At 37.2% G+C, this 26,414-nt stretch overlaps 2 protein-coding genes across 2 annotated transcripts; one reads left to right on the top strand and one right to left on the bottom strand.

Annotated features, from left to right (window-relative positions):
• Positions 1-808: 808 nt before the first annotated feature.
• Positions 809-1,240, top strand: LOC145636844 (uncharacterized). Its single transcript, XM_081688387.1, has one exon. The coding sequence runs from the start codon at positions 809-811 to the stop codon at positions 1,238-1,240; it is 432 nt and encodes a 143-aa protein (XP_081544513.1).
• A 4,821-nt stretch (positions 1,241-6,061) lies between these two features.
• Positions 6,062-7,295, bottom strand: LOC145636840 (uncharacterized). The gene is made up of 2 exons (XM_081688384.1): positions 7,196-7,295; positions 6,062-6,777 (listed from the first exon to the last, which is right to left on the bottom strand). The coding sequence occupies exon 2, from the start codon at positions 6,749-6,751 to the stop codon at positions 6,062-6,064; it is 690 nt and encodes a 229-aa protein (XP_081544510.1). The 5' UTR covers positions 6,752-6,777; positions 7,196-7,295.
• Positions 7,296-26,414: the final 19,119 nt, after the last annotated feature.

The following is a 26,414-nucleotide window of genomic DNA, read 5'->3' as shown; positions in this document are numbered from 1 at the left end:
GTCAGACTTTAATAAAAATTTTGGGCTGCGCGCTTTTTGGGAGTTTGGGCTCCGCATTTTTTGGAAAGTTTGTTAACTCCGTTATTTTGGTGTTTCCCGTTATGCCGCACGGTGTGGCTGGGGGCACCAAAAACGCGCTCTTTGGTAAATACTTTTGTCAAATTAGCTATTTTTATAAAAGGTTGTTGCAATGAAAAATAAAATACAAAATACAATATAGAGTACTATTTTATCTAAAGTTTTAGTCCCCTTTGATTTTAATTCGTAGCTTTGCCCATACAAGGAGAAAAAAAATAAATGGCAATTGTGACAATGTCTTTTAATTTTATTACTAATTTGCTTGATCTCATAAGCCATTCTTGCTCCTCTAATGTGAATATGGACAATCTTTTTTTGTATTGTTAAATATATATCTTGTAGATATATTTGTATGTATATCTTATACTTAGTCAAAGGTTGTTAATTAGCTCCTTGTATTTTGTTAATTAGCTCCTTGTATTTAATTAGGCTAGTATCACGCCTAATTAAAGGCATTAGCTTGTATATATTCTGACTTGCTTATTGTGGATAATCAAGGAAAATATTCCACAATTCTTTGATGGTATCAGACGCATAGGGTATTCTTCTCGCTTGCCCTTTGCTTCATTCTCTGCTCACTGTTCTGTTCTCCATCTTCTTCCTCTCTATTTCTTTTCCGGCTATTCTCTATGGCAGAAAACAAATCTTCTTTTCACCCTGCTTTCACCGTCACCAATATCCAAACATGTATCCCTATTGTTCTTGAAATGGAGAACGTCTCTTACTCTACATGGGCAGAATTTTTCAAGATTCACGCAAGAAGGTCCTCGATCATATCATCCCTCCTTCTAAAGGTAAGGGTAAAGTTCCTTCCACTGATGAAGAAAAGGAACTTTGGGCGACCTTGGATGCCACGGTTATATCGTGGATTTATTCGACTATTTCTCGTGACCTATTGAACACCATTATCGAACCGGATGCTACGACCATGGAAGCCTGGGATAGATTGCGTGATATATTCCAAGACAATCAACATTCCCGTGCCGTTGCTCTTGAACAGGAGTTCTCTTCTACTTCTATGGAGGATTTCCCGAATGCTTCTGCTTATTGCCAACGTCTCAAATCCCTTGCGGATCAATTAAAAAACGCGAGGCTCCGGTTTCCGACAGCCGTATGGTGTTACAAATGGTTGGAGGACTTACCCGTGCTTATCGCGGCGTAGGTACTATTATCTGCCAGAGCAACCCCCTGCCTCCATTCTACAAGGCTCGTTCAATGTTGGTCCTCGAAGAATCTGGGTTGGCCAAGGAAGCAGCCACGGAATCCGCTATGGTGGCGGCTTTGATTGATGATGGTGAATCTGAAAAATCGGGTCAGTCCAAAAAGAAGCACAATGGTGGTTCAAATTCGGGTGGCCGAAAGAACAATGGTGCTCGGAAAAACACCGGTGGCGGTCGCGGCGGCAGCTCCGGCACAGGTGGTGGCGGCAAATTAAAGGGAGCCAATTCAACCTGGTGGCAGCGGTGGACAGCAGCCACCCCCCCCCCCCCCCCCCGTAGTGGCAGCAATATCCATGGGGGTGGTCTTGGCCCGTACCTCCATGTCCATATCCCACTCAAGGGTGGGCTAGACCACCCTCCTTTCACAAGCAAGCTGGTGTATTGGGCCCAAGGCCACAACAGCAGGCCTATGTGCAGCAGGCTCCTTCTTCACAAATTGGGCAGTCCATGTCTTATTCTCCTACCGATATTGAAGCCGCAATGCACACAATGACTCTGCAGCAACCTGATTCGGCTTGTTATATGGACACTGGTGCCACGTCTCATATGACGTCCTCTTCCGGTAACCTCTCGTCTTATTTTAATTTGAACAATCATCCAAATAATAATATTGTTGTTGGTAATGGTCACACTATTCCAATTCTTGGCTGTGGTCAATCTAATTTGTCTTCCTCTTGTCAACCCCTTTCCTTGAAAAATGTTCTACATGCTCCTAAATTGATCAAAAATCTGATTTCTGTTCGAAAATTTACTAATTAACAACCTTTGACTAAGTATAAGATATACATGCAAATATATCTACAAGATATATATTTAACGCGTACATAGTGGCTAATGAGGTTCCAATGCCCAATAATGCAATAACAAATAATGTTGAAGAGAATATTATTGAAGTTCTTGAGCCCTTAATATATTTCTATCTTTATGGTTACAAAGAGTCGTAATATTTATTTATTTATTTTTGGTAATTGGAAGAATTTTTTGAGTGATTTTTATTTTGCATAACTTTTTTCTAAAATTGAGAATTGTTGCAAATATATTAAGTTGTATGTTAATTTTAAAATTAATGGAATATTTTAAAATATGGCATTAGAATTTTCAAAAAAAATAAATAAAAATAAAAATAAAAATAGAAATAGGCACTTATAATAATTATGGGGCACCCAATTAGAAAAACAAACACTTAAAAATTGGACGGATGGAATAATACAACATACAAGTTCAAAGTACACACTTGCGTGGATAACTAAATCCATCTTATTTAATTTGATGCTGGAAAATAAATAGCAATGAACTAAACTTTTAAAAAAATCGGGTGTACAATAATTATTGTACATCCATTATAAAGATAACCTAAAGTGATTAAAAGTTACCCGTGAAATGAATAAAAGTTATCCCAATATGCGTTAAAGTAACTCAATTCAAATAAAAATTATCTATGCTTTATTAGTAAAGAATCACATTTTAAATGACTAAAATCAATTATTAGTGATTGAATGTAATTAAATTATCTTTATAAAACTTTTCTTGTTGTTGATTTATATAAAAATTGTATTATGTTTAAAGTTATCCAAAAAAAGACAAAAAGTTACCCTAAAATTAGCTAAAAGTTACCATTATACTGCTCGATGTACACTAATATTAGTGTAAATCGGATGTATACAAAAGTTTTTGTATATATAAGTATTGATCAAACATTCAAGCTATTTCATCATAACCTATTTCTCGTTGAATATTTCAGGTTAACTACCTCATTAAACGCAACTCCATTTTCAATGTTTCAATCTCATCTTTTTTCCTCTTTAATCCTACCAAGTAATTCCTATTCCAATCAACTGCTGCATCTTCTCTTCTCTTCAACTCTATGGCGTACGTCTTTTTCCAACTCTCAACCGCATCTTGTCTCCTCTTTAACTGTACTAGGTACGCCGCCTTCTTGTTAAACTCTATCCTATATTGCATCCTTCTCCATCTTTCTGCCTCGTCTTGCTTCTTCTTCAACTCTACCCAATACGTTCTTTTCCAATTCTTTGGCGCGTCTTGCATTTTTGTATGTTCAAATGAGTACCTCATTCTATAATTCCCTAACTCCATTTCTTTCTTCCTCAAGTTTTCTCGCTTCATATTCTTAGTTGCTTGTTGCCTCTTAGCCTCATTTGCTGCCACTCTAAGCTTGTAAAGAGCGTTCATTTTGTTGTTGTTGTTGTTGTTGTTGTTGCAAACAATTGAGTAAAATTGATTTGAGTTACCCTTCAAAACATATAATAAGCTATGTATGTGCAATTCTATAAGCTATGGATTGCATATATTTATAGTCTAACCAATAAGTTTTTTGTTAGAAAAAATAATCAATGAGTTTATTTGGACCAAACCACTAGCTTATTGTTTACTATAAATGCATCATCAGTTGTGTCAACTACTTTCCAAACCAAATACAAAGTACCATGTTTTGAATTCTTTTAGCCATAACTTATTTTAAAGCCATAGAGAAGGAAACTTCACATACAAAGAGAACAAATTAGCGTTCGTGACAATATAATGCCTTTTAATGTTATAAGATTGTTATAAATTGATCACATAACAGATTAAATAATACTCAAATGATGACTGATCCATTAGAAGATTAGATTATGTTCACATTATATGGTTTGTTTAGGTATATTTTGTATGTGCATTATATATGCTCATAAGTTAGAACTGGTGAAAGCAGTTGGAGACTATACACACAAGGTCACCAAATTAGACCGAATAATATATCATTAATTCACCATGTACGACGACCATTGAACAATGACCCAAATTATTCTCAATTTCAAAACCTAAAATAAATACTTAGATCATGCCTAGAATTAAATTAATTTCACACATAGGGTTTCCATATCATGTTATCGATTCATTCGGATAATCATGATAGGTTTGGGTTGGGTTGGGTGAAATTTTTTCTATGGAGGTGGATGCACGATGCTCCGTGCATCCGTTTTCTCTTTAAAAACGCGGAATGAACATTCGGTTGTTCAGTAAAGAACATACATTTGTTTTGTAAAGAACATATAGTTTTTCATAAAGAACATCACATATAGTTGTATTGTAATGAACATATAGTTGTTTTATAAAGAACATATACCTATTTTGTAAAAAAAAATCCAACTTCATGTTCTTTATATATATATCTAAAGAACATCCGTAATATTAATTAAAAACATGATAATTAGAGGTGATCAATTTCGGCCCGGCCCAGCCCGAAAATAGGGCAGGTTTAGACAAGCCTAAAAATGCATTTTTAATTAAAAAAAATCCAAACTCGGCCCGAAAAAAAGCCGAAAATCCCACTACATTTTTCGGGTTTTTTGGACACGAGATATTATGTTATAGCCTAGTCTGACCCGAATTTTTTATCACCTTTAATGATAATATAATATAATGAACATTATTTTTATTCAACCACCATAATCTAAAGACAAAATTCAAAGAACATTTCAAAATAAACAATTAACATATGTCACAAATAAAAGTACATTATTCTGACAATCAAAGAACATGAAGATAAAGAACATTATTTAACTGCACGTTATGTTCTTTACAATTTTATAACATGTTCTTTGCACTTTAACGGAATGTTCTTTACATTTCTGTACAATGTTCTTTACAATTCTATAATATGTTCTTTTTACTTAAACTAAATGTTCTTTATATTTCTATGCAATGTTTTTTTCGCTTTTTTTGGAAGAGATAGATGCACCATGTGGATCGTGCATCCGCCTGCACGAACCACGCATTGTGGGTTGGGTCATATTGAGTCATTTCATGTTAATTTAGGATAGGATTAGGGTCAATACACAAATAAATTTAATTTCAGTGACGGATATGGATGTCAAAGGGTATTGTTGATAAAATATCGTAAGATAGAGGGCACATCTTATAACTTTGAAAATGTATGGGTACAGCTTAGAAATCGAAGAACCTGGGTGGCATAGCTTAGAAAAACATAATTCTTTTTCTCAAAGCTATCACTTCCACCGGCATAATAATACATTACCGTCTTTCGAATTTCAGGATCATTGTATAAGCAATCTTCTACATACTTGAAGAATAATTAAGGGCATGTTCTCATACATTTATTTTCAGTTCAGTTCGGCTCCTAATTTCATTCTCTTATAAAATATTCAGTTCAGTTCAGTTCATCTGAGTTCACTCAATGAGAACAGGCCCTAACTTTCCAATTGTTCAAGTCGAAGTTGCTATAAAAAGTCTTCTCGCATTTCAAATACTTATTTGGCATCAACAATGCTGCTGATTCGATTCGTTCTATAGGGATATATGCACAAAAGACCTTGGTAAAGGTACGACCATCTTTGTATTCATCATCATCGAATGAAGTGTTTAATTTTCGAACTAGGTACTGATTTGATAGCTGCATTTTTTGTAGGATGACTTGTGAATGGCCACAATAAAATTGTGACTATTGTATTAAATCAAATCAAAGTCGTTTATTTCTATTGATTAATTTAAATTGTTATTTAATAAGTATACACAGATATAAGAAAAGATTGTACATAAGTAAAAGGGGAAAAAATACAGACTAAATAAAGAAGAAACTAATAAGAATATGGTAGGTTTTTTTTTTTTTTTTTTTTTTTTTTTTTTGTCATAATTTTTTAAAAAATAAAATACATTATATTAACAGTTCACATTAATCAATACAAATTAACGATTGTGATTTGTTTTAATACAATAACGATAATTTTATACTAGCCATTTGAAAATTAAAAATGACCCACGTAGTGAAGTTTCATCAGACAATATTTTTTGAACTCTATATCAGCCATCTTCTCTTCGAGTTTGTCGAATACCTCTTGTTTATCATCTAATTCCTTCTGTCTTTTGATCTCTTCCTTTACCAACATATTTTTTATTAAGTCAATTACTTCTTCAACTTTCAATTCCTCATCCGAGTTGTCCTCATCATCCTCCTCTACTTCTTTTTCTTTCCCTCTCAATTTTTCCTTGAATTTGTCATAACAACAGCCGTGATTTGAACCTATGTCCAAGAGACGGCCACCTTCAAAGTCTCTACGAGCCCATCTAGTATTGAACGATGTCTCGACATCGTACTTAGACCAATCAAAGAGATCAAACAATCTAAAGTACTCCAGTCCTAACACCGTCGTTGTGACCTCTTTCGCCATCACGAAACAAAGCCCCTCGCGATTAATAATCAGTTGCGAGTTGTATAGATCTTCGGTAAGTTTCTGCAATTCAGACCCCCTAATTTCTTTGTTCCCAATCTTCAACACCTCATACTTGTTCCCGGGTCCTATACTAATTCCGAGATGGATCAAATTCTTCCGTTTCACCGGGTACGTGTAAAGACCGTCTAGCTCGTACACTCCGATCGATTCCATCTCAAAACATTGTAGGAAAGTCTTGTCTGATTTTAATGTGTAAGTTGCCATATTCTGTCCCCTTTTCGTTGTTCTGTCTTGAAAAAACAAACAAAGATAACATTGTTGATATCGAAATCTTGTTAATTACTATGTGTCAGATATATGTAAATAAGGAAATAATATCAAAAAAATTTAAGATCTATGACTCTCTATATAAAGAGGGTCGAATCTAGGATTTAAGGAGGCTCAGATAGAATAAGTCTTAAAGACCTCATCTCCTCCTTACTACCAAACATTGTAGGTACATAGTATGGATTGAGCCGACAATACAAGGCCCCGTACTATAAACAAATATCAAAACCCTAGCCCTTTAGAGAGATGATCAAGAGATTGTTTAATTGCAACAAGATTACAATATAATCTGCGTGAACAAAGCGTTCATGTCTCTTTATCTTTTGCACTTACATACAACGACCTGGACATACATAATAGAACAGTTTCGTGTTTACGTACCATAAACACCTGATTGAGGTTGCGTACACCTGACGATGGTGCTAGTGAGCTACACGCAAATTGGAACAAGAAGAAAATTCAAGTGAGATGCTTTTTTTCCACAGGTAGACGCACTACTCTACGCTTTGGAAAACATATACTATGATATTTATAATGTAGTATAGTGTTATGTGCTGGCATATAGCCAAGTTGGACGGTTGACTTTTTGTTTATAATATTGTGTATGTCTCAATTAGAGGTGGTTATTGGACAGAGTAGTCCAATGATAATAGAGTCAGGGCCGAGCTTATAGGGCTTTTAATGGACAGGGCTATTAGTGGACAGGACCCTTATTGGGTAGGGTCAATATAGGGCCAACATGTTTTTCCAATTTAGTTGATAAAGAAAATACATAATGTAAAAAATAATTATATAGATTAATTTGTATTCATATGTATTTAATAATGGCTTTGTCCAATATTTATTTTAATTGATATTTTGTAGGCCCGCTCATTATCGACCCGCGACCCGCTTTGGCCCGATCCTATATTGACCCTATAAAATGTGACCCTCTTTGACCCTGACCCGCAATTGACCCGCACCGACCCTGACCCGCCCCGCCCAATAACCAGGTCTAGTCTCAATGAAAGTTTTACAGTGGTCGTTTGAAATATTATTACTATCACAATATTTTAATAATTATATTGTTCATAATTAATGTAGTTTTTTTTAGTGATATGATATCAATGTTCTTGTAATTAAGGCGGGGCAAAGACCAAAAATCCAAAACTGACCAAATTTTTGGGTTTAAGTTGGTGTCTTGAAATTTAAAACACAAAATTTAAAAAAAATCGGGTGTACAATAATTATTGTACATCCATTATAAAGATAACATAAAATGATTATAAGTTACCCCTGAAATGAATAAAAGTTACCCCACTATGCGTAAAAGTAACCCAATTTAAATAAAAATTATCTACGCTTTATTAGTAAAGAATCACATTTTAATTGACTAAAAATCAATTATTAGTGATTGAATGTAATTAAATTACCTCTATAAAACTTTTCTTGTTATCTATTTATATAAAAATTGTATTATGTTTAAAGTTACCCAAAGAAAAGACAAAAAGTTACCCTAAAATTAGCTAAAAGTTACCCTTATACTGCTCGATGTACACTAATATTAGTGTAAACCGGATGTATACAAAAGTTTTTGAATTTAAAATATTGAAACTAGATAGATGGATAACCAAACGAAATATTTCTAACTTGCATGCATGTGGGTGAAAATCTGAACGATGTACAGGAATTTTATGGAAATTTATACTACTATCTCCATTTTTAAATAAGGAAAACTGGAAAAGAAAAATCCAGCCTTTGCGCGATCTGACAATAAAAATTCAACCTTCCATTAATCTCAAAAGAATCCAACTTTTATACCCCACCTTATTTGAAAGATCCATTTAACCTTTAACCTGTTGAACAGGTTAATTTTTTTATTTTTTTTAAAAAAATTCTCACTCCTCTTCTTTCTCTCTCCTCTCTACACCACCACAACCAGTCCACCACCTCTGCCACCACTTACCCAACCAGTCCAATTTTAATTTTAATTTTTTTTTTAAAAAAAATCCCTTCTCACCACCACCGTATTCCCAGCCACCACCTCTACCACCACCGTCGTCACCCCACTGTTGCCAGCCCTCCCATCCAACCACCGGTAAATCTCCTCCAAAAACGCTAGCACGCTCGAAATCCCCCTCCCTAACACCAGCACCGCCCAAAATCCGTACCTCCTTTGTTATTTGGGTTTAATTTCTGGGTTTGGGTTTAATTTTGGGATTTGGGTTTAGTTTTCTGGGTTTGGGTTTAATTTTCTGGGTTTAGGTTTAACTACGTGATGGTGGCTTAAGGGGTGTCGTGGGTGGTCGTGTTTGGGGGTGGTCGTGTTTGGGTGGTCGAGTTTGGGGGTGGCTGCGATGGTCAGTTTCGGGTAGGGGGTGGTAAGATTTAAGGGTATGGGTGGTCGAGTTTGCAGGGGAGGGAAGGGGTGGCTGCGGTGGTCAATTTGGGTAAGGGGTGGTCGATTTTGCAGGGGAGAGAGGGGGAGGTTGCGCGCATGGGAGGGAGGGGGAGGAGTGGTGGCAGGGGAAGGTGGTAGTGGTGGCAGGGGAATTGGTGTGGAGATGGAGCAGGTGCGGCGGTGGGGTTGGGGTGGTCAGGTACGGTGGTGATGGGGTGGTCGGGGAAGGAGGTGGGTTGGCTTTTCTGATTTTTTTTATATTTTTTTTTTAATTTTTTTTTGTTTTTTAATGATTAAAAAAATAATTGACCAATTAATGACTGACACGTGGCACAATACTTACAAAAATCGGTCATCAACATGTAATGGATCTGTTGGAGAAGATGGGGTATAAAGGTTGGATTTTTCTGTGATTAATGGAAGGTTGGATTTTTATTGTCATACTGCGTAAAAGTTGGATTTTTAGTTTTCATTTTTCCTCTAAATTACGGAGTAACACATTTGACTTTTTTCACTATTTTAACATTATCATCAAATTTCAGCATTTTTTTTTATTGCAAAAAGACTTAAAAAGACGTGCATGGTAATGATTTTAGCATTAATCATTGTGAGGTGGAAACAAACAGTAGACGTTGACTTTATTTTTAAAACAGAAATATGGAATGCAGAAGAGTGGAAATAATAACGTTGAGAATCCATCAATCCATACAATTTTATTCGGAAGTATTCTATATTAGTCTTTTTAATATTCTATAATAGTCTTTTTAAATGCTTAACTACAGAAAATCTTGCGTGGACCTAGTCCACAATAATATTATTGTGGACCTAAAGTTTATATACACGCAACTGACATTATATACAACATAGTGACCCTTAATTTTAATATAGTAATCTTATTTTTAAGATAGTAACCTTTTTAAAAACTTGTGTGACCCTTAATGTTATTATGAACTTGAAGTACGTCATTATGTTAAATAGTGACCTAATTTTAACATAGTGATCTTTATTATTCATATTGACCCTTACATTAAAATTTTCATTACAAAAATTAACCTCTTAATCTCTTAAAGCTTTTAATTTCACACTAACTTTTATTTCAACATAATAACCTTTATTTTAATATAGTGACCTTTTTTTTTATTAACAAAACAATCATATTGTCTCTAATGTTGGTGGTGCACAATAAATTAGTGTGAACCAGATCCATTTAATAATTTGTAGCTTAACTATGCATTCTTGCACTTCATTTTGGGAAGACTTTTTAATATTCCCCAAAAACTATAGCTAAAAGTAATCTCATCCATTAATGTTGGTGGCACGTATTGTTCATTGAAACACCTTTTACTCTATACTTCGCATTTTTGTAAAAAAAAAAAAAAAAAAAAAAAAAAAAAAAAAAAAAACCTTCGTATTAAAGACATGCGGCACTCTCCCTTTTGGATGTGATATTCCACATCATCAACATACATATTAAAATAAAATTGATAATTTGTGTAAGATTTGTTCATGTGATGAAATCCTTAACTAAGACATTAAACTATGTGATATTTGATGTTAAGTTCATTATACAAAAATTGCAATTAAGTGGTAAAATTGTAAATAAATCAATACTGACATTTTTCATATTAATATGATAGTATCAATAAATATGAGATCCTTATTTAATGAAAACTTGTTAATTTAAGGAAAATTTGTTTAAAATGACCAGTTAAGTAGTCTATTTTGTTTCAAAGGACCTCATAAGCAAAAGGTTGCCTAAAAGAACCATATAAGACAGCTTGGGTAATGACGAGGGATCAAGTCCAATTTTCAGACAAGTTAACGTCGGGCTTCTTTCCAAAGAAAAAAGTGTTACAATTAATATGTAACGGATGAAAACAAAAGTGTTGTAATTAATACTAAACGAAGGAGTACATATTATTTGACCTGACATACAATATAAAATTCAGTAAAAATCCATAAATTATTAATACTTCATTTATTTTTTGTACTAGCATTATTTTTTTTCCTTTTCATTAATTTTAAAGTATGTAAATTTATTTATTTTTGTTAAAAAATCCAAGTTTATCTCCATGATAGTTTATCAATAAGAAATAGTGCGTACGTAAATTCTTTCATTAGAAATTTTACCAATTTTTACCTCAAAATCTTACTCTCTCCGTCCCCAAAAGTTCGATCTTTTTGGTCTAATTTTAGTCCCAAAATGATCGACCCATTTGCATAATAACCACCAATTTATAGCAATATTTCTGTAAAATTAATTATCTTCCACATATAATATTTTGTTTTTCATGTCCTTTTAATACTTTCGCTATCTACTTTTTTTACAAATCCCATGTAAATTTATTTTTCTATTATACTTTTCTTTTTATTTAACTTTCTTAATACCTGTGAAATCAACCCAAAAGGGTCATTCTTTCGGGGACGGAGGGATTATAATTTTTTCTATAATAAATGAAATAAGTTTATCAAGGAGATAAAATAGAGCTCCCTCCACCTTTTTTTTTTCTAATTTAATTAAATGAAATATGTTTATCAAGGGGTAAACTTAGCTGAGGTTAATAAACCCGAAAATTATCTCAGAAAACCAATCCTCAAAAGAGTGAGACCGGAAGAGGTGAATAGACAAATCACAAGGGAGAGACTCCCATAAACCCCGAGAAAAGGCACAATCCCGAAACAAGTGTGAAGAAGTCTCCGAATTCAAATGACATAAGGCGCAACAAAGATCCACAAGAATATACCTTGCAAGCGTAACAACAAAGCGGTAGGTAAAGCATTATGAAAGATTTTCTGCGCGAATATCTTCCATTTCTGCAATAATTGGGAACCCCAAAGCTGCTTCCGCCAACTTGGGGGGAGGTCCACTAGCTGTGTAGCCTCATTCACCATCTGACAAATTAACCTAGCATATGTTGTCTTGGTGGAGGAATTCCCATCACCCGTGAATTTCCAGTAAATAAAGTCATTCATCTCCTGTTTAGGCTTTTCCAAGCTCAAAATAAACATAGCTATGTTCGGAGGAAAGATCCGTCGCACATACCCAACATGTACCCCCACATTAGGGTGCGTATTAATTAAATCAGACACGTGAAGGAACAACCTATCTGTCTATAAAATAACTTGAACCCCAGGCAACCAACAATCGTCCAGAATGCTAATGGAAGACCTAGAGCCAACCTTCCAAGCAATACAACCACTAAGAACGCGCAATCGTTCCGCCATACCATGACAACCCCAAGAAGGATGCTTACCAGTCTCAGAAGATGGGAATACCTTAGAAACAAGAAGCTAATAATCGTGCATGATACGCCATGCCTACTTAGCTAACATTGCTCTATTGAAACAACCCACTCGGCGAATCCCCAGACCCCCTAACCCCTTGGGAAGATGAAGGGAAGCAGAAGGAGCGAGAGCCACCCCTCGAGACAATGGGGAAGATCGCTACCAGAAACGAGCAAGCAAACCATCAATGCGATCAGAAATTGTAGCCGAGACCTTAAAAACTAAAAGAACATGATTGAAAGAAGCCACCAAAATAGAGTTGATAATAATCAAATTCGTTGCAGCTAAAAGGTGCATGGAAGCAAACGAAGAAATGTGATGGACTACTTCATCAACAAAACTCTAAAACAGTTGACATTTTCGTCGACCCATATCCACCGGAAGCCTTAGATAAGAGCCCAAGGTGTCTTTAGCTTCTATACGTAAGGCGGGAGAGAAAAAATCCTTATAATCCTCAGAAGTGTTAAAACTGAATTTAACAAAGGATTTTAGAAGATTGACCATCTGAGCATAATTAGAGCAAAACTCACTGATAACCTATAACAGGTTGTCACAAGCCGAAGGCGAGACCCTAAAGAAAAGCAATGCATCATCAGCAAAGAAGAGATAAGACACTAAAGGTGACCCGCGAGATATTTTCAGACCTTTAATTAACCAAGAACCTAGCTACCACACGACGTAACATCAAAGAAACAATCTCCATACACATAACAAAGAGATTCGGAGAAAGTGGATCCCCCTGACGGAGACCACAACGAGGAATTAGAAAAAATCTCCATACACAAAGCGTCAAAAATTTATTTAATTGCAATATCTTCCTTTTGGTTGGCAATGGTGTGTAATCTTTCGAGTGGATTGTGGCTATCCATTACTAATTGATTGAAATTCTAATCATAAATCATTCAAGGAAATAAAAATAAATAAATAAAGCATCATTTGATGATTTGATATTCGCATTTCGTTATTTAAGCTTGTAACTTCATTCTATTACATAATTAAAAAAATCAAGAAAAAATATATAATCTTGTTGTAATAAACGTATATAGTACCTAATATGTCTTTCCTACCAAAAATAGTCCATAACAAATTATCTTCAGACTTAAGATTATTATACTTAATTTTTTTTTGCTTAAGTTTATGATTGTCAATCTGTTTTATTTTGGAAAGATTCATCAAAATCTTCTCTTACACTTTGTAGGAAATTAATATAATACTTTATATATTTAAAAAGATTTTTTTCTTAAAAAAAAAAAAAAAAAAAACTAAGGATACACCAAGAGATGACACGTGTCATTGGTGTGTCTTTTATTATATAGTTATTGATTATTGATGATTATTGATTCAAGCAACACTGTTCTAATTAGGCAAAAATTAATATGAGGTCATAGTAATATGCGCAAAAAGCACATAGAAAATCAGACCAGTGGCTCCAAAACAGCATTGTGGTGATTTTTTTACCCATCGCAAGGTTCGCTACACATACTCAAGAAACCAGAAATAAATTTAAACTTGGCAACAACTACATGCCAATATCTACTGTTATTATCTGAAATCAATTTCCGATTTCCCAACTATTTATTATGAAATTCTAGCCATGAAAAAGCTAATGACATACCGAGTAATGCGAAGGGTGAAATCAAGAAAAATGACAGTTAAGAAGACAATAATGGTTCATCTTGGAGCCAATAGCCACTCATTATATATAATCAGTATACATGAATCACAAGCAAAGATTGTTAAGAAGTAAAAGGGGTAAAAATACAGAGTAAATAAAGAAAAAACTAATAAGAACAAATTAACGGTTGTAATTTGTTTTAATACATTGACTACAATTTTATTGTAGTCATTTGAAAACTATTATTCACGACCCGGACAGTAAGTTTGTATCTTAAATGCTTTGTCGATCTCATCTGCGTCAGGGTACATCTTTTCGAGTTTGTCGATTTCCTCTTGTTTGTCATCTAATTCCTTCTTTCTTTTGATCTCTTTCTCTACCAACATTTTTTTCAATAACTCAATTACCTCTTCAACTTTCAATTCCTCATGATTCTCCTCGTTCGAGTTATCCTCATCCTCCTCTACTTCCTTCTCTTTTCCTCTCATTTTTTCCTTGCATTTGTCATAACAACAGCCGTGATTTGAACTTAAGTCCAAAAGACGGCCATCCACAATATCTCTACGAGCCCATCTAGTATTCAACGATGTCTTGACATTGTACTTAGACCAATCAAAGAGATCAAACAATCTAAGGTACTCCAGTACTAACACCTTCGTTGTGACCCCTTTCGCCATTACAAAACAAATCCCCTCACGATTAATAATCAGTTGCGAGCTGTATAGATCTTCGGTTAGTGTCTGCAATTGAGACCCCCTAATTTCTTTGTTCCCAATCTTCAACGCCTCATACTTGTTTCCCGGTCCTATATTAATTCCGAGATAGCTTAAATTTTTTCGTTTCACCGGGTACATGTAAAGACCGTCTAGCTCGTACACTCCGATCGATCCCAACTCAAAACATTGTAGGAAAGTCTTGTCTGACTTTAATGTGTAAGTTGCCATATCCTGCCCTCTTTTCGCTGTTCTGTCTTGAAAAAAAACAACAAAAATAACATCAAAAAACAAATAAGGAATCATGGACTACATAATCATTAAAACGACAATGGTTAAATTTCAAATGACTACTAAAAATTTTTTAGTCAAATAGGGTAGTTCCGAATTTAAAAAAAAAATAAAATTGAAAGAAGACTAGTACAACAAGATTACAATATTTTTTGGTGTTCCAAACGGTTCACCCTTTGGGCTAATCCGGATTTGGGGATTAGTTCTGGGTGGTTAGGTTCCAATCTCCCCGATTATTGTTGCGGGAGATTGAACACAAGTACTCTCTATCAAGTATAGTCTCAATCACCACTATACCAACAACTAATTGGTACAGCAAGATTGCAATATACTCGGCTTGAACAAAGCGTTCATGCCTCTCTATCTTTTGCACTTACATACAACGACATGGACATACATAATAGAACATTTTGGAGTTTACGTACCAGAAACACCTAATTGAGGTTGCGCACACTTGATATAAGGGAGCTAGTGAGCTACACACAAATTGGAACAAGAAGAAAATTCTAGTGAGGTATATTTTTTTCCACGGTATTTATATTGTTAAGATATATTAGTCAATAATATATCTTGGTCTTTGTACATATTTTCTGTTACCTTGTTTATAGCCTAAAATATATTTGTATCTAACTGTTCCTATTTAGTAGCTTAATTAATGCCTTATGATAAGGCTTGTAACTTGTATATATTCTGAAGAATGGAAAGGGAAATCTCACGGAATATAATTCCTTTATATATATTACGGAGTATGTGAAAGGAATCAAAAAAGACGTGCGCGGTAATGATTTTAACATTTAATCATTGTGAGGTGGAAATAAACAATAGATGTTGACTTCATTTTTTAAACAGAAATATGACATGCAGAAGGGTATAAATAATAAAATAATGTATATAATTCATACAAATACTATACAATTTTGAAATGAATTATAAACTTTAAAGGAAATTTTTTCTGGAAAAATCTTATAAAGCAATTTTTTTGTTGGGAAAAAGCTTTTAAAAAAATTTTGGCAACTAAAAATCAGATTGTAAAAATTTTTTGTTAAAAAGAAAACTAAGGCTCACATACCAGCAATTCCGGCGTTGACCCCTATGTGCAAGTCACATGATTTACTAATCCCACCCCCTTTTTCTTCTAATTTCTCCCCTAATTTCCCTCTAACCTATTGTTTTTCATCTTCCCCCTTTTCTTCTAATTTTCCCCTATCTTCTCTCTCTTCTCTTTAAAATTGAGGTAATAAATCATCTTCAACCTGTTATATGCCATGGCGTCACTCTGAACTTGCAAATTAATTAATGAAGATATGAAGTGAAGTTAATTTAATTTACACCCACCCTAAAGCAATAAGTTTAAGGAAAATTTGTAATTATTAATTTCAACTTTGGGCGTTTTACTTTCATTAATCCCAACTATCGATTATTTTTAAATAATCCCAACTTTGGGAGGCGTCTTCTTTTATCAGGCCAAAACCGGTCAACGAAAGTTAATCACCTGTTATACTAAGTTATTGGACACGTGTCAACACTTAATTTTTCCAAAAAAAAAAAAATCAAAGTTTAAAAAAAATCAAAAAATGAAAAAAAAAATCCTCCCTTCATCCCACGCAGCCCCACCACCTCCTCCCTAGCAGCCACCTGAAAACCACCAACTCCCCACCGAAAACCACCGAAACCCAGCTGAAACCACCGAAAACCCAAATCCCAGCCACAAAAACCCCAAAATCGCAGCCGCCGAAACCCCAAATTGCGAGAAACAGAGGGAGGGGGAGGGGGAGTGGGAATCAGTGATATGTCCATTTTATATAGTGTTTTACCCCCGTCCCTTGGTCGTTATTAGTAGTGTTTTTGGCTCTTTCGGGCCACTTTTATTACTAATTTGTGTGTTCTAGTGTTTTCGTAGTTTTAGTTGTATTTTACAGGAAATTGCACTCTTGGAGCATTTTTCCGGGCTTTATGGATCAACTACGGAAGCTAGAAGGAGATGGCCACTTTTGGAGCCCAAGATCGGTGAGAGCCGGTGATTAAGGGCTCGGTAATTGGGATCCCGAGGCATTTGGACCAAGTATTCGAGACCCGAGAGGAAATCCGGATTGGGCCGAGAAATCTAGCCCAATCGAAATCCAAGCCTCAAGGAGAAGCAACCGCCCGATCAGGTTACCTCTAGCACGATCGGGCGCGGCAAGATTAGTAGGCTGAGCGTGCTGAGGCGCGCCCGATCGTGCGAGCATCTAGCACGATCGGGTGATGCTGCTGGGTAGGAACGCGAAGAAAAAGGCGCGCCCGATCGGGCGGCCCTTCGCCTGATCGGGCGCGTGTTTCTGGAAGGCCTGATTAAGTTTAGTTTTAATTCTTGTTTTAGGAAACGTTTAAATACGATTTTGTACGGAATTATTAGATCACCTTCTTTCTTAGACTTTATCTCTCTACTTAGTTTTTTTTCTCTCTCTTAAATTCTCTCTAAACTTTTGTTCTTAATACTTTCTTTAATTCCAGATTTATTTTTGGTACAATTTCTTCCCTTTTAATTTCAGCTATTTTAATTGTTTTCTTGATTATGCTTTTACTTATTTACTTGATTGGCTTAGTTATGATGATTTGTGAGTAGTTTCATTCTAGGGTTTATGGGGATCCATAATTAATATGAAGGGATAGTTTGTTAATATTGATTATTGATATTGCATGATAATTTCTTATTGAATTGTTTTAATTCTTTGCAATTAGATTATGAATCGAGCAGATGTAATTTGATTGTGAATGTTTAGCAATATTGAATTGATGAATCGAGCAGATGTTAATTTAATATTAAAGGCTATTTTTAATAGGAACTTAGATCTAGTAAATTACGAGAGCCTGTTAGATCTATGTTAATTAATAAATTGCGAGAGCCTGTTAATCATGTCATTTGCGCATTGTTAATTATTAATTACTTCATTCTATCCCTGAATATTAATTGTTGGTGAACCTGTGACCCTAGGCTTCCTTATTATTGTTTCTTTTCTCCCTAAACTTATTCTTCGTAGTATAGAATTTATTCCCAAAAATATTGGTTACTTAGATAATTTAGATTATAATAATTAATTAGAAGTAAAAAGACTTGTTTCCCTGTGGAGATCGACCCTACTTCCCTATCTACTTTAGTTAGAGGACTTAGGAATTATTTTTTATTAGGGGATACGACTTTACCCTGTCAAAATTTGGCGCCGTTGCCGGGGAAACATTTTTATTTTTTTGTTTTCTGATTATATTTTTGTAATCTAGATTATCCTTTTTTTTTTTTTTTTTTTTTGCCTCAGAGAACGTTAGTTCTTTGAGGCAATTCTCATATTTGCTTCTAGTTTTTGTTTATGCCCAGGTGTTCCAGATCAGGTTACATTCCATTCGATCTTGAGATCGAACGTTCCTTCCATAGACAGAAAAATCTCTACAAGCACATCCTGGCGGATTCTGGTGATAACAACAATAATCACCGCGATCCTCCCTCTGATTCTAGTGACACAGATATTTCTTCAGATTCAGGATCAGAGATGACGACCCAGAAGAAAATCAGTGACTACTCGCAACCGAAGCTCACAGATTTCCCGCACCTTACTCCCACTCCGGCTCTAGATGGAGTTCAATTTGAGATCAAGCCCCAATTTATCACTATGATAGAGAGGAAGCAGTTCAGCGGAGCTAAGGGTGAAGATCCTAATCTTCACATCGCAGATTTCTGCCAATATTGTAACACCATTAGACAAGCCGGGGTCACGCAAGACCAAATCAGGGAGATTCTTTTTCCCTTTTCATTATGTGGCAAAGCAAAATTATGGTTTAATGGTTTGAATAGAACTGCACTTGGTATTACTGACTGGGAAACTCTTGCTTTGAATTTCTATAATAAATATTATCCTGCAGAGAGAACAGCGGTGCTAAGGAGTGCTATTCAGAACTTCGCTCAAGAGGCCGACGAAACATTATATGAGGCTTAGGAAAGGTTCAAGGATCTACAGAGAGAGTGCCCCCACCACAATCTAGCACAATGGCAATTGATCCAAGCATTTTATAATGGACTTGGAAATTCTTCTAGACCAGTGTTAGATTCGGCAGCTAGTGGGAGGTTTATGAATTTAAATGTGGATGATGCAGGACAGGTTATCGAAGACATGGCAATACACAATTCCCAATATGGGAATCCGAGAGGGTTTGCAAATAAAGGAAAACATAATGTTGATTCCGTATCCTTTTTGCAAGCTCAATTAACATCTATTTGCCAAAAATTAGATAATCTTACTGCTGCTCCTAACTTTGTAGCTAATGTTTCTGCTGTTGCTAACCATGAGGCTTTTTGTGAAAATTGTGAAATTGTAGGTCATTGGGAGCAAGATTGTAGGAGCTATATGGAACAAGTTAATGCCTTTCAAACCTATAGGCAGAATAACCCCTATTCCAATTCCTACAATGCCGGTTATAAAAATCATCCATATCTTTCGTACCGGAGCACCAATGTACAAAATCCTCCACCTCCACAACAACCACAACAGCAAACCCCACCACAGCAAAAATATTATCATCCTAATTCCGGCCAGAAAAGCCAAGCATCACTCTCATCATCTTCCGACCCTGCCATGACAGAAATTAGAGCAATACTTGCCAATATGCAAAAGCACATGGAGAGTAGGGATGCGCAAATTGATTCTATCCTAGCCCATAATAAAATCATGGACAATCAAATTGCACAACTTTCATCTACCCTACAATCCCGTCAACAGGGAGCTCTACCAGCACAACCTATCCATCCTACAGATCATGCCAACGCAATCACTCTACGGAGTGGTTCACATTATGATGGACCTCCTATGCCAAAGAAAGATAGACCAGTTCCTGATCTAGATTCCTCTATACCAAACGCTAATCTTGCTAGCCCTGCAGGGCTACAAATAGATACTAACCCTACTAATGTTTCTGTGCAGGGTAAATCGCAGGATAAAGGAGGAGATGTGCAGAGCCCAGTTATCAAGCTTCCATTCCCTAATAGACAATTGAAGAGTAAGCTTGATAAACAATTCGATAAGTTTCTAGAGGTTGTGAAAAACCTGCAGGTAACAGTTCCTTTCACTAATTTAATCACTCAAGTGCCTGCTTATGCTAAATTTATGAAAGACATTCTGACTAGAAAAAGGGCCTTTAATGAAGTAGAAACTGTAGCTTTCACAGAGGAGTGTAGCGCTTTATTGCAAAACAAATCCCCTCCTAAATTAAAGGATCCCGGTAGTTTTTCTATCCCTTGTTACATTGGGAATGTTTTTATTGACAAAGCTTTGTGTGATTTGGGTGCTAGTGTCAGTGTCATGCCATCGTCTGTCTGCACTAAATTAAATATGGGAGAATTAAAAGTTACTAATATAACTTTGCAAATGGCAGATCGTTCGGTAAAATACCCCTTAGGTATTTTAGAGGACGTACCTGTCAGAGTTGGTAAATTTTTTATTCCTGTTGATTTTGTTGTTTTAGACATGGCAGAGGACACACAAATACCCATTATATTAGGTAGGCCTTTCCTCCATACTGCAGGAGCGATTATTGATGTTAAAAATGGTAAACTAACCCTTTCTGTAGGTGACGACAATGTTACTTTCAATTTAGGGAAGGTTTTTAAAGGGCCTATGCTAGAGGAAAATTGTTGCTACATTGATATAATTGATGTAATGGACGATATTTGTGATGATAGCTTGTCACAGAATCTTGCGAAGGATCCCTTAGAGGAAGTTCTCTGCGGGAATTTATCTAGCGACAATGCAAGCATTTGGGGTAATGAGGTACATGATATTGAAAAGGCTCTTTCCTTAAAAGAGTTAAGCCCCAAGGAAACAATGAAGGTAGTAAATTTAGTTCAGGAATCAAAACCTGCAGAGGTTAAGAAACCTGAACTAAAACCTCTCCCTTCTCATTTAAAATATGTTTTTCTAGATGAACTGGAACTACACCCCGTGATCATCAGTACTGCACTCACTGACCTACAATCTTCCCAACTTCTAGGGGTTCTCAAAACCCACAAGAAGGCTATAGGATACAGTATTGATGATCTCAAGGGTATTAGCCCTGACTTTTGTATGCACAGGATACATCTAGAGGATAACTATAAGCCCTGCATTCAACCCCAAAGAAGATTAAATCCTAACATGCAGGAAGTAGTCAAGAAAGAGGTTATGAAATTACTTGATGCAGGTATTATCTATCCTATTTCTGACTTCAAGTGGGTAAGTCCTGTGCAGGTAGTGCCAAAGAAGGGTGGGATGACTGTGATAACAAATGGAAAAAATGAATTAATTCCCACTAGAACTGTAACAGGGTGGCGTATGTGCATAGACTATCGTAGATTAAATATCGCCACTAAAAAAGATCACTTCCCTCTTCCCTTTATTGATAAAATGCTTGAGAGGTTAGCCAATCACAAATTCTTTTGCTATTTGGATGGGTATTCGGGATTTTTCCAAATTCCGATTCACCCTGAAGATCAGGAAAAGACTACTTTTACATGCCCTTATGGCACTTTTGCATATCGTAGAATGCCCTTTGGTTTATGTAATGCACCCGCTACCTTTTAACGTTGTATGATGAGCATTTTTTCTGAATTCATAGACTCTATTATGGAGGTCTATATGGATGATTTTAGCGTTTATGGTTCTTCATTTGACTCATGTTTAATTAATCTCGCTAAAGTTTTGAAAAGATGTGAAGAGTGCAACTTAGTCCTTAATTGGGAAAAATGTCACTTTATGGTGACAGAGGGAGTAGTCCTAGGTCATATTGTATCTGATAAGGGCATACAAGTAGACAAGGCTAAAATATCAGTGATTGAGCAATTACCTCCCCCAGTTAATGTTAAGGGAGTTAGAAGTTTCTTGGGTCATGCGGGGTTTTATCGCCGCTTTATCAAAGATTTTTCTAAAATTGCTAAACCACTGACACAGCTCTTGCTCAAGGATGCCCCATTTATTTTTACTGACGAGTGTCTTGAGGCTTTCAACAGGATCAAGCAGGCTTTGATATCGGCACCCATCATATGTGCTCCCGATTGGAACCTTCCTTTCGAAATCATGTGTGATGCAAGTGACTTTGCACTAGGAGCCTTGCTCGGATAGAGGAAGGACAAGGTTTTGCATGCTATTTATTATGCTAGAAAAACCTTGGATGAAGCCCAAGTCAACTATGCTACTACGGAAAAGGAGTTTCTAGCTGTCATTTATGCTTTAGAAAAATTTAGATCATATCTTGTTGGTTCTAAAGTTATTGTTTTTACTGATCATGCATCTTTGAAATATTTGATAGCTAAGGCGGAATCGAAGCCAAGGCTACTCCGTTGGGTTCTCTTGCTCCAAGATTTCAACATAGAAATCAAAGATAAAAAGGGAGCAGAGAACGTAGTGGCAGACCACTTGTCACGTATCAGGTATGATGAGGGTAAGGATTCTCTACCTATAGATGATTCTTTCCCTGATGACAACCTATATGCAGTTGTAGAGCAACACCCATGGTATGCAGACTTCGCCAATTATTTAGTGGGTGGTACTCTACCCCTTGACTTGTCCTACCAACAAAGAAAGAAATTCCTTTATGATGTTAAGCATTATTTTTGGAATGATCCTTTTTTGTTTCGTGAGTGTGCAGATGGATTATTTCGCAGGTGTGTTCCCGAATAGGAAGTCCACGATGTGCTTACCAGTTGTCACACCTCACCATATGGAGGACATCATGGCCCCACTAAAACGGTGGCCAAGATTAATGAGTCAGGTTTTTATTGGCCTACAATGTATAAAGATGCTAACATGTTTGTGCAGGCTTGTGACTCTTGCTAGAGGACTGGCAACATCTCGCGGAGGCATGAGATGCCCCAAACAGGAATTTTAGAAGTTGAGATTTTTGACGTTTGGGGTGTTGATTACATGGGACCGTTCCCTTCTTCAAAAGGGAACCGTTATATTCTTGTCGCCGTAGATTATGTATCCAAGTGGGTTGAGGCCATCGCCACTCCTACCAATGACGCCAAAGTCGTCCACAAACTTTTTAAGAAGACCATCTTTCCAAGATTTGGCGTACCTAGAGCTACAATAAGTGACGGAGGATCTCACTTTCATGAACGGAAGTTGGATACCCTCCTCAAAAAGTATGGTGTCTACCATAGGACAGGTTTAGCCTACCACCCCCAAACTAGTGGCCAAGTCGAGGTTTCCAACCGCGAGATGAAGGCCATTCTAGAGAAGGTGGTGTCAAAATCAAGGAAAGATTGGAGTGACAAGTTGGACGACACTCTTTGGGCATACCAAACAGCATTCACGACACCAATTGGTACTTCACCTTATAGATTAGTTTATGGTAAGACATGTCATCTTCCCGTGGAATTGGAGTACAAAGCTTTTTGGGCGATCAAGGAGCTTAACATGGACTCTAAGGCCGCGGGTAAGAAAAGACTCCTCCAACTCAATGAGTTAGATGAGTTTAGACTGTCTGCATATGATAGTGCGCGAATCTATAAGGAGAAGACCAAGAAGTGGCATGACAAGAGGATCTTACCAAGAGAGTTTGCACCAGGTGATAAAGTTCTTCTCTTCAATTCTAGATTAAAGATTTTCCCAGGAAAGTTGAAATCTAGGTGGTCCGGTCCCTTCACTGTCACAAGGGTGAATAAATTTGGCTCGGTAGAGTTGGTCAATGACAAGGGTGAAGAGTTTAAGGTAAATGGCCAACGACTAAAGGTGTATCATGAGGGCGCTACTAGTGGAGATGTGGAGGAAACCTTCCTAACTCCACTTTCAACCTGAACATTAAGGTGGTAAGAGGCTCGTGCGGGACCTAGATAAACCAGCGCTTTGCGGGAGGCAACCCGTATTTCTTGCTTTCTAGACTAGTTTTCCTTTTTATTTATTTTTATTTTTTTTTCTTTTTTTGAGAGCGAGGAGAGTGTAATTTTACCGTTTATAAGTGTTTTTGTACAGGTACAGGTTTAAGGGGTCGAAAGACTTAGAAAAAAATTTGAAGACGAAGAAAAGCGAAGGAAACGACTGGACACGGGCCCGATCGGGCGAGGCTCGCCCGATCGGACGCGCAAGCGAAAGATTTTCCAGCCTTTAATTCGCCCGATCGGGCGCGAAAGGAGAGCTGGGAATCGAGCAAATTTCGCCCGATCGGGCGCGAGAAGAGAGCTGAAGTCGAGTATTTCTTCCGCCCGATCGGGCGGATATGCCCGATCGGGCGCGCAAGTTCGGTCACAAACTCGAGCAAATTTCGCCCGATCGGGCGAGGTTGCCCGATCGGGCGCAAATCGAGTGAAGGAAAAGATATGTCGGGCGAGCCATAGGGCGAATTTTTCGTTCGTGTTCGCGCCCGATCGGGCGGAGCTCGCCCGATCGAGCACGCAACTCCAATTCTGGAATTCAAATGATCCGCCCGATCGGGAGAGGCTCGCTCGATCGGGCGCGCCTATTTTTGGCCGTCCCTTATAATTTTCTTCTTCTTTCTTTCCTCATTTTTCTTCTTACTTCATCTTCTTCTCCATTACTTTCTCTCTCTAAAACCTCCATTTTTACACCTTCAAACTCACTTCTTTTTCAAGATCTCCTCAAATTCATCCATCAAAACCTAAATTTTTTTACATATTATTAATCCTCACATCCTCCTCCACATTTCCCACCTATTTTCTCCCACTTTCTCTCATACTTCCTTCAAACCCCTAGAGAGGGAAAGCTCCAAGCATCAACTTTTTCCTCATATAATGGCCTTAAAACGTTCAAGGACCCAAAGGGGTGAGAGTTCGAGGGCACCGCAACCAACGGTCAACCCGGATCTTCAAATTTCGGGATGGGAGGAGGTTGTCATTACCTCGGAGGAGCAACGGGTTAGGATGCTAAACCTCATCGATCGCCAGGTAATCTCTACCCGTTTTATTCATCATCCCACACTAGTTAGGTTAGGCCTAGATAAATATTTGGAAAAATTGTTCAAAGGTATAGGCATGAGTGGTTTCTTTCAAATGTGCCATGATACGTATGACTACTTAACATTGGAATTTATTTCAAGTTTTAATGTTATTAAAATGAATGCACTAATTACTCATGTACAATCCCGATTATTAAACAACGATGTGAGACTAACTCTTAAAGAATTTGGAAAGTTGTTTGATTTAAAATCGGATAAACCGATTGAACCCTCTCAAGACCACACCGCCGTGGTCTATAAGAGGCTAACTGGGGAGGATTTAGTTAACCTCCAACATGCCAAAGGGACGTGGATTAAACATCCCGTCCCAAAACTTTGGCAAAGATTTTCCGGCCTCACTATTTTTGGGAGGCATGAACCGGCAAATGGTAGGAGAGATGAATTGGAACTTTTGGCATCCTATGTAATTCCTACCGCTGAAAAATTGAACATACCCCATAGGATAGCCAATCACTTCCAAAGGGCGGCCAATGCGGCCGAGGCTAGTAGGTCTAGGGAACCTATTTATTTTGGGGGGTTAGTGACCCACATTGCTAGGAAACACCTAGGTTGGAACCCGGATGGGCATAGGAAAGTTGTAGGATCAAACCTCATGGACCTACCCTATTTAGGGAGTTTGAACTGGGTGAAACCTGTGGGGAATGATACTTGGTGGATTGTCCACCGACAATCGGGTAGGAGGGACCAAGCCTTTACCTTACCCAACCCCGCTTTGACCAAATTTGAGAAGGGGAAGCCTTCTTATACTTTCGAGATTAATGGTCAAGGTGAGGTTCAACCATCTCACCCTTCACCACAACCCCACCAATCCCCCCTAGACCATTCCCCCACTCACCATTCACCACACTACCAACCACCTCCACCCTTCACCTATGGCATACCCACTTCCTCGGTCGACTACAACGTCGACCCCAATGCCCCTTATGACTTTTCGGCTTTTAGGAGCCAATTAGACCGCATCGAGACGGGGCAAGGGAGAGTTGAGGGTATGATGCAAAACCTAGATTCTAGGTTAAGCACCTTAGATGGGCGGGTTGGTTACATAGAGAGGAAACTCGGGAGGGGCCTTTATCCCATGTATGATGATTATGCCCGTTGGGGGGCTATTCCTCCCGACTCACTTACTCCCGATTGGTTCCAATACCCCCAAGGAGGGTATTCTCACCCCGGTGCGTATGATACTTATGTGGACTACTCTTCGGTCCACGGATATGGGGGTGATGCTCCTTTTGGGGGTATGGGTGGGAATGTGGACCCTAACTACTTTGCAGGTGGTTCGGGTTATGGTGGTGCTGGACCAAGCCAAGGAGGTGCCGGTTCGAGTCATGGAGGAGGACATGAGAG

The sequence above is a fragment of the Chenopodium album genome, chromosome 1, assembly GCF_948465745.1.
Source record: "Chenopodium album chromosome 1, dcCheAlbu1.1, whole genome shotgun sequence".
NCBI lineage: Eukaryota > Viridiplantae > Streptophyta > Magnoliopsida > Caryophyllales > Amaranthaceae > Chenopodium > Chenopodium album.
Note: the sequence above shows the minus strand (reverse complement) of the source record. Positions and strands in the feature narration are given on the sequence as shown.

Coding starts and splice junctions, on each gene's coding strand:
- LOC145636840 (XM_081688384.1), bottom strand. CDS start 6,751: ATGGCAACTTACACATTAAAATCAGACAAGACTTTCCTACAATGTTTT.
- LOC145636844 (XM_081688387.1), top strand. CDS start 809: ATGGGCAGAATTTTTCAAGATTCACGCAAGAAGGTCCTCGATCATATC.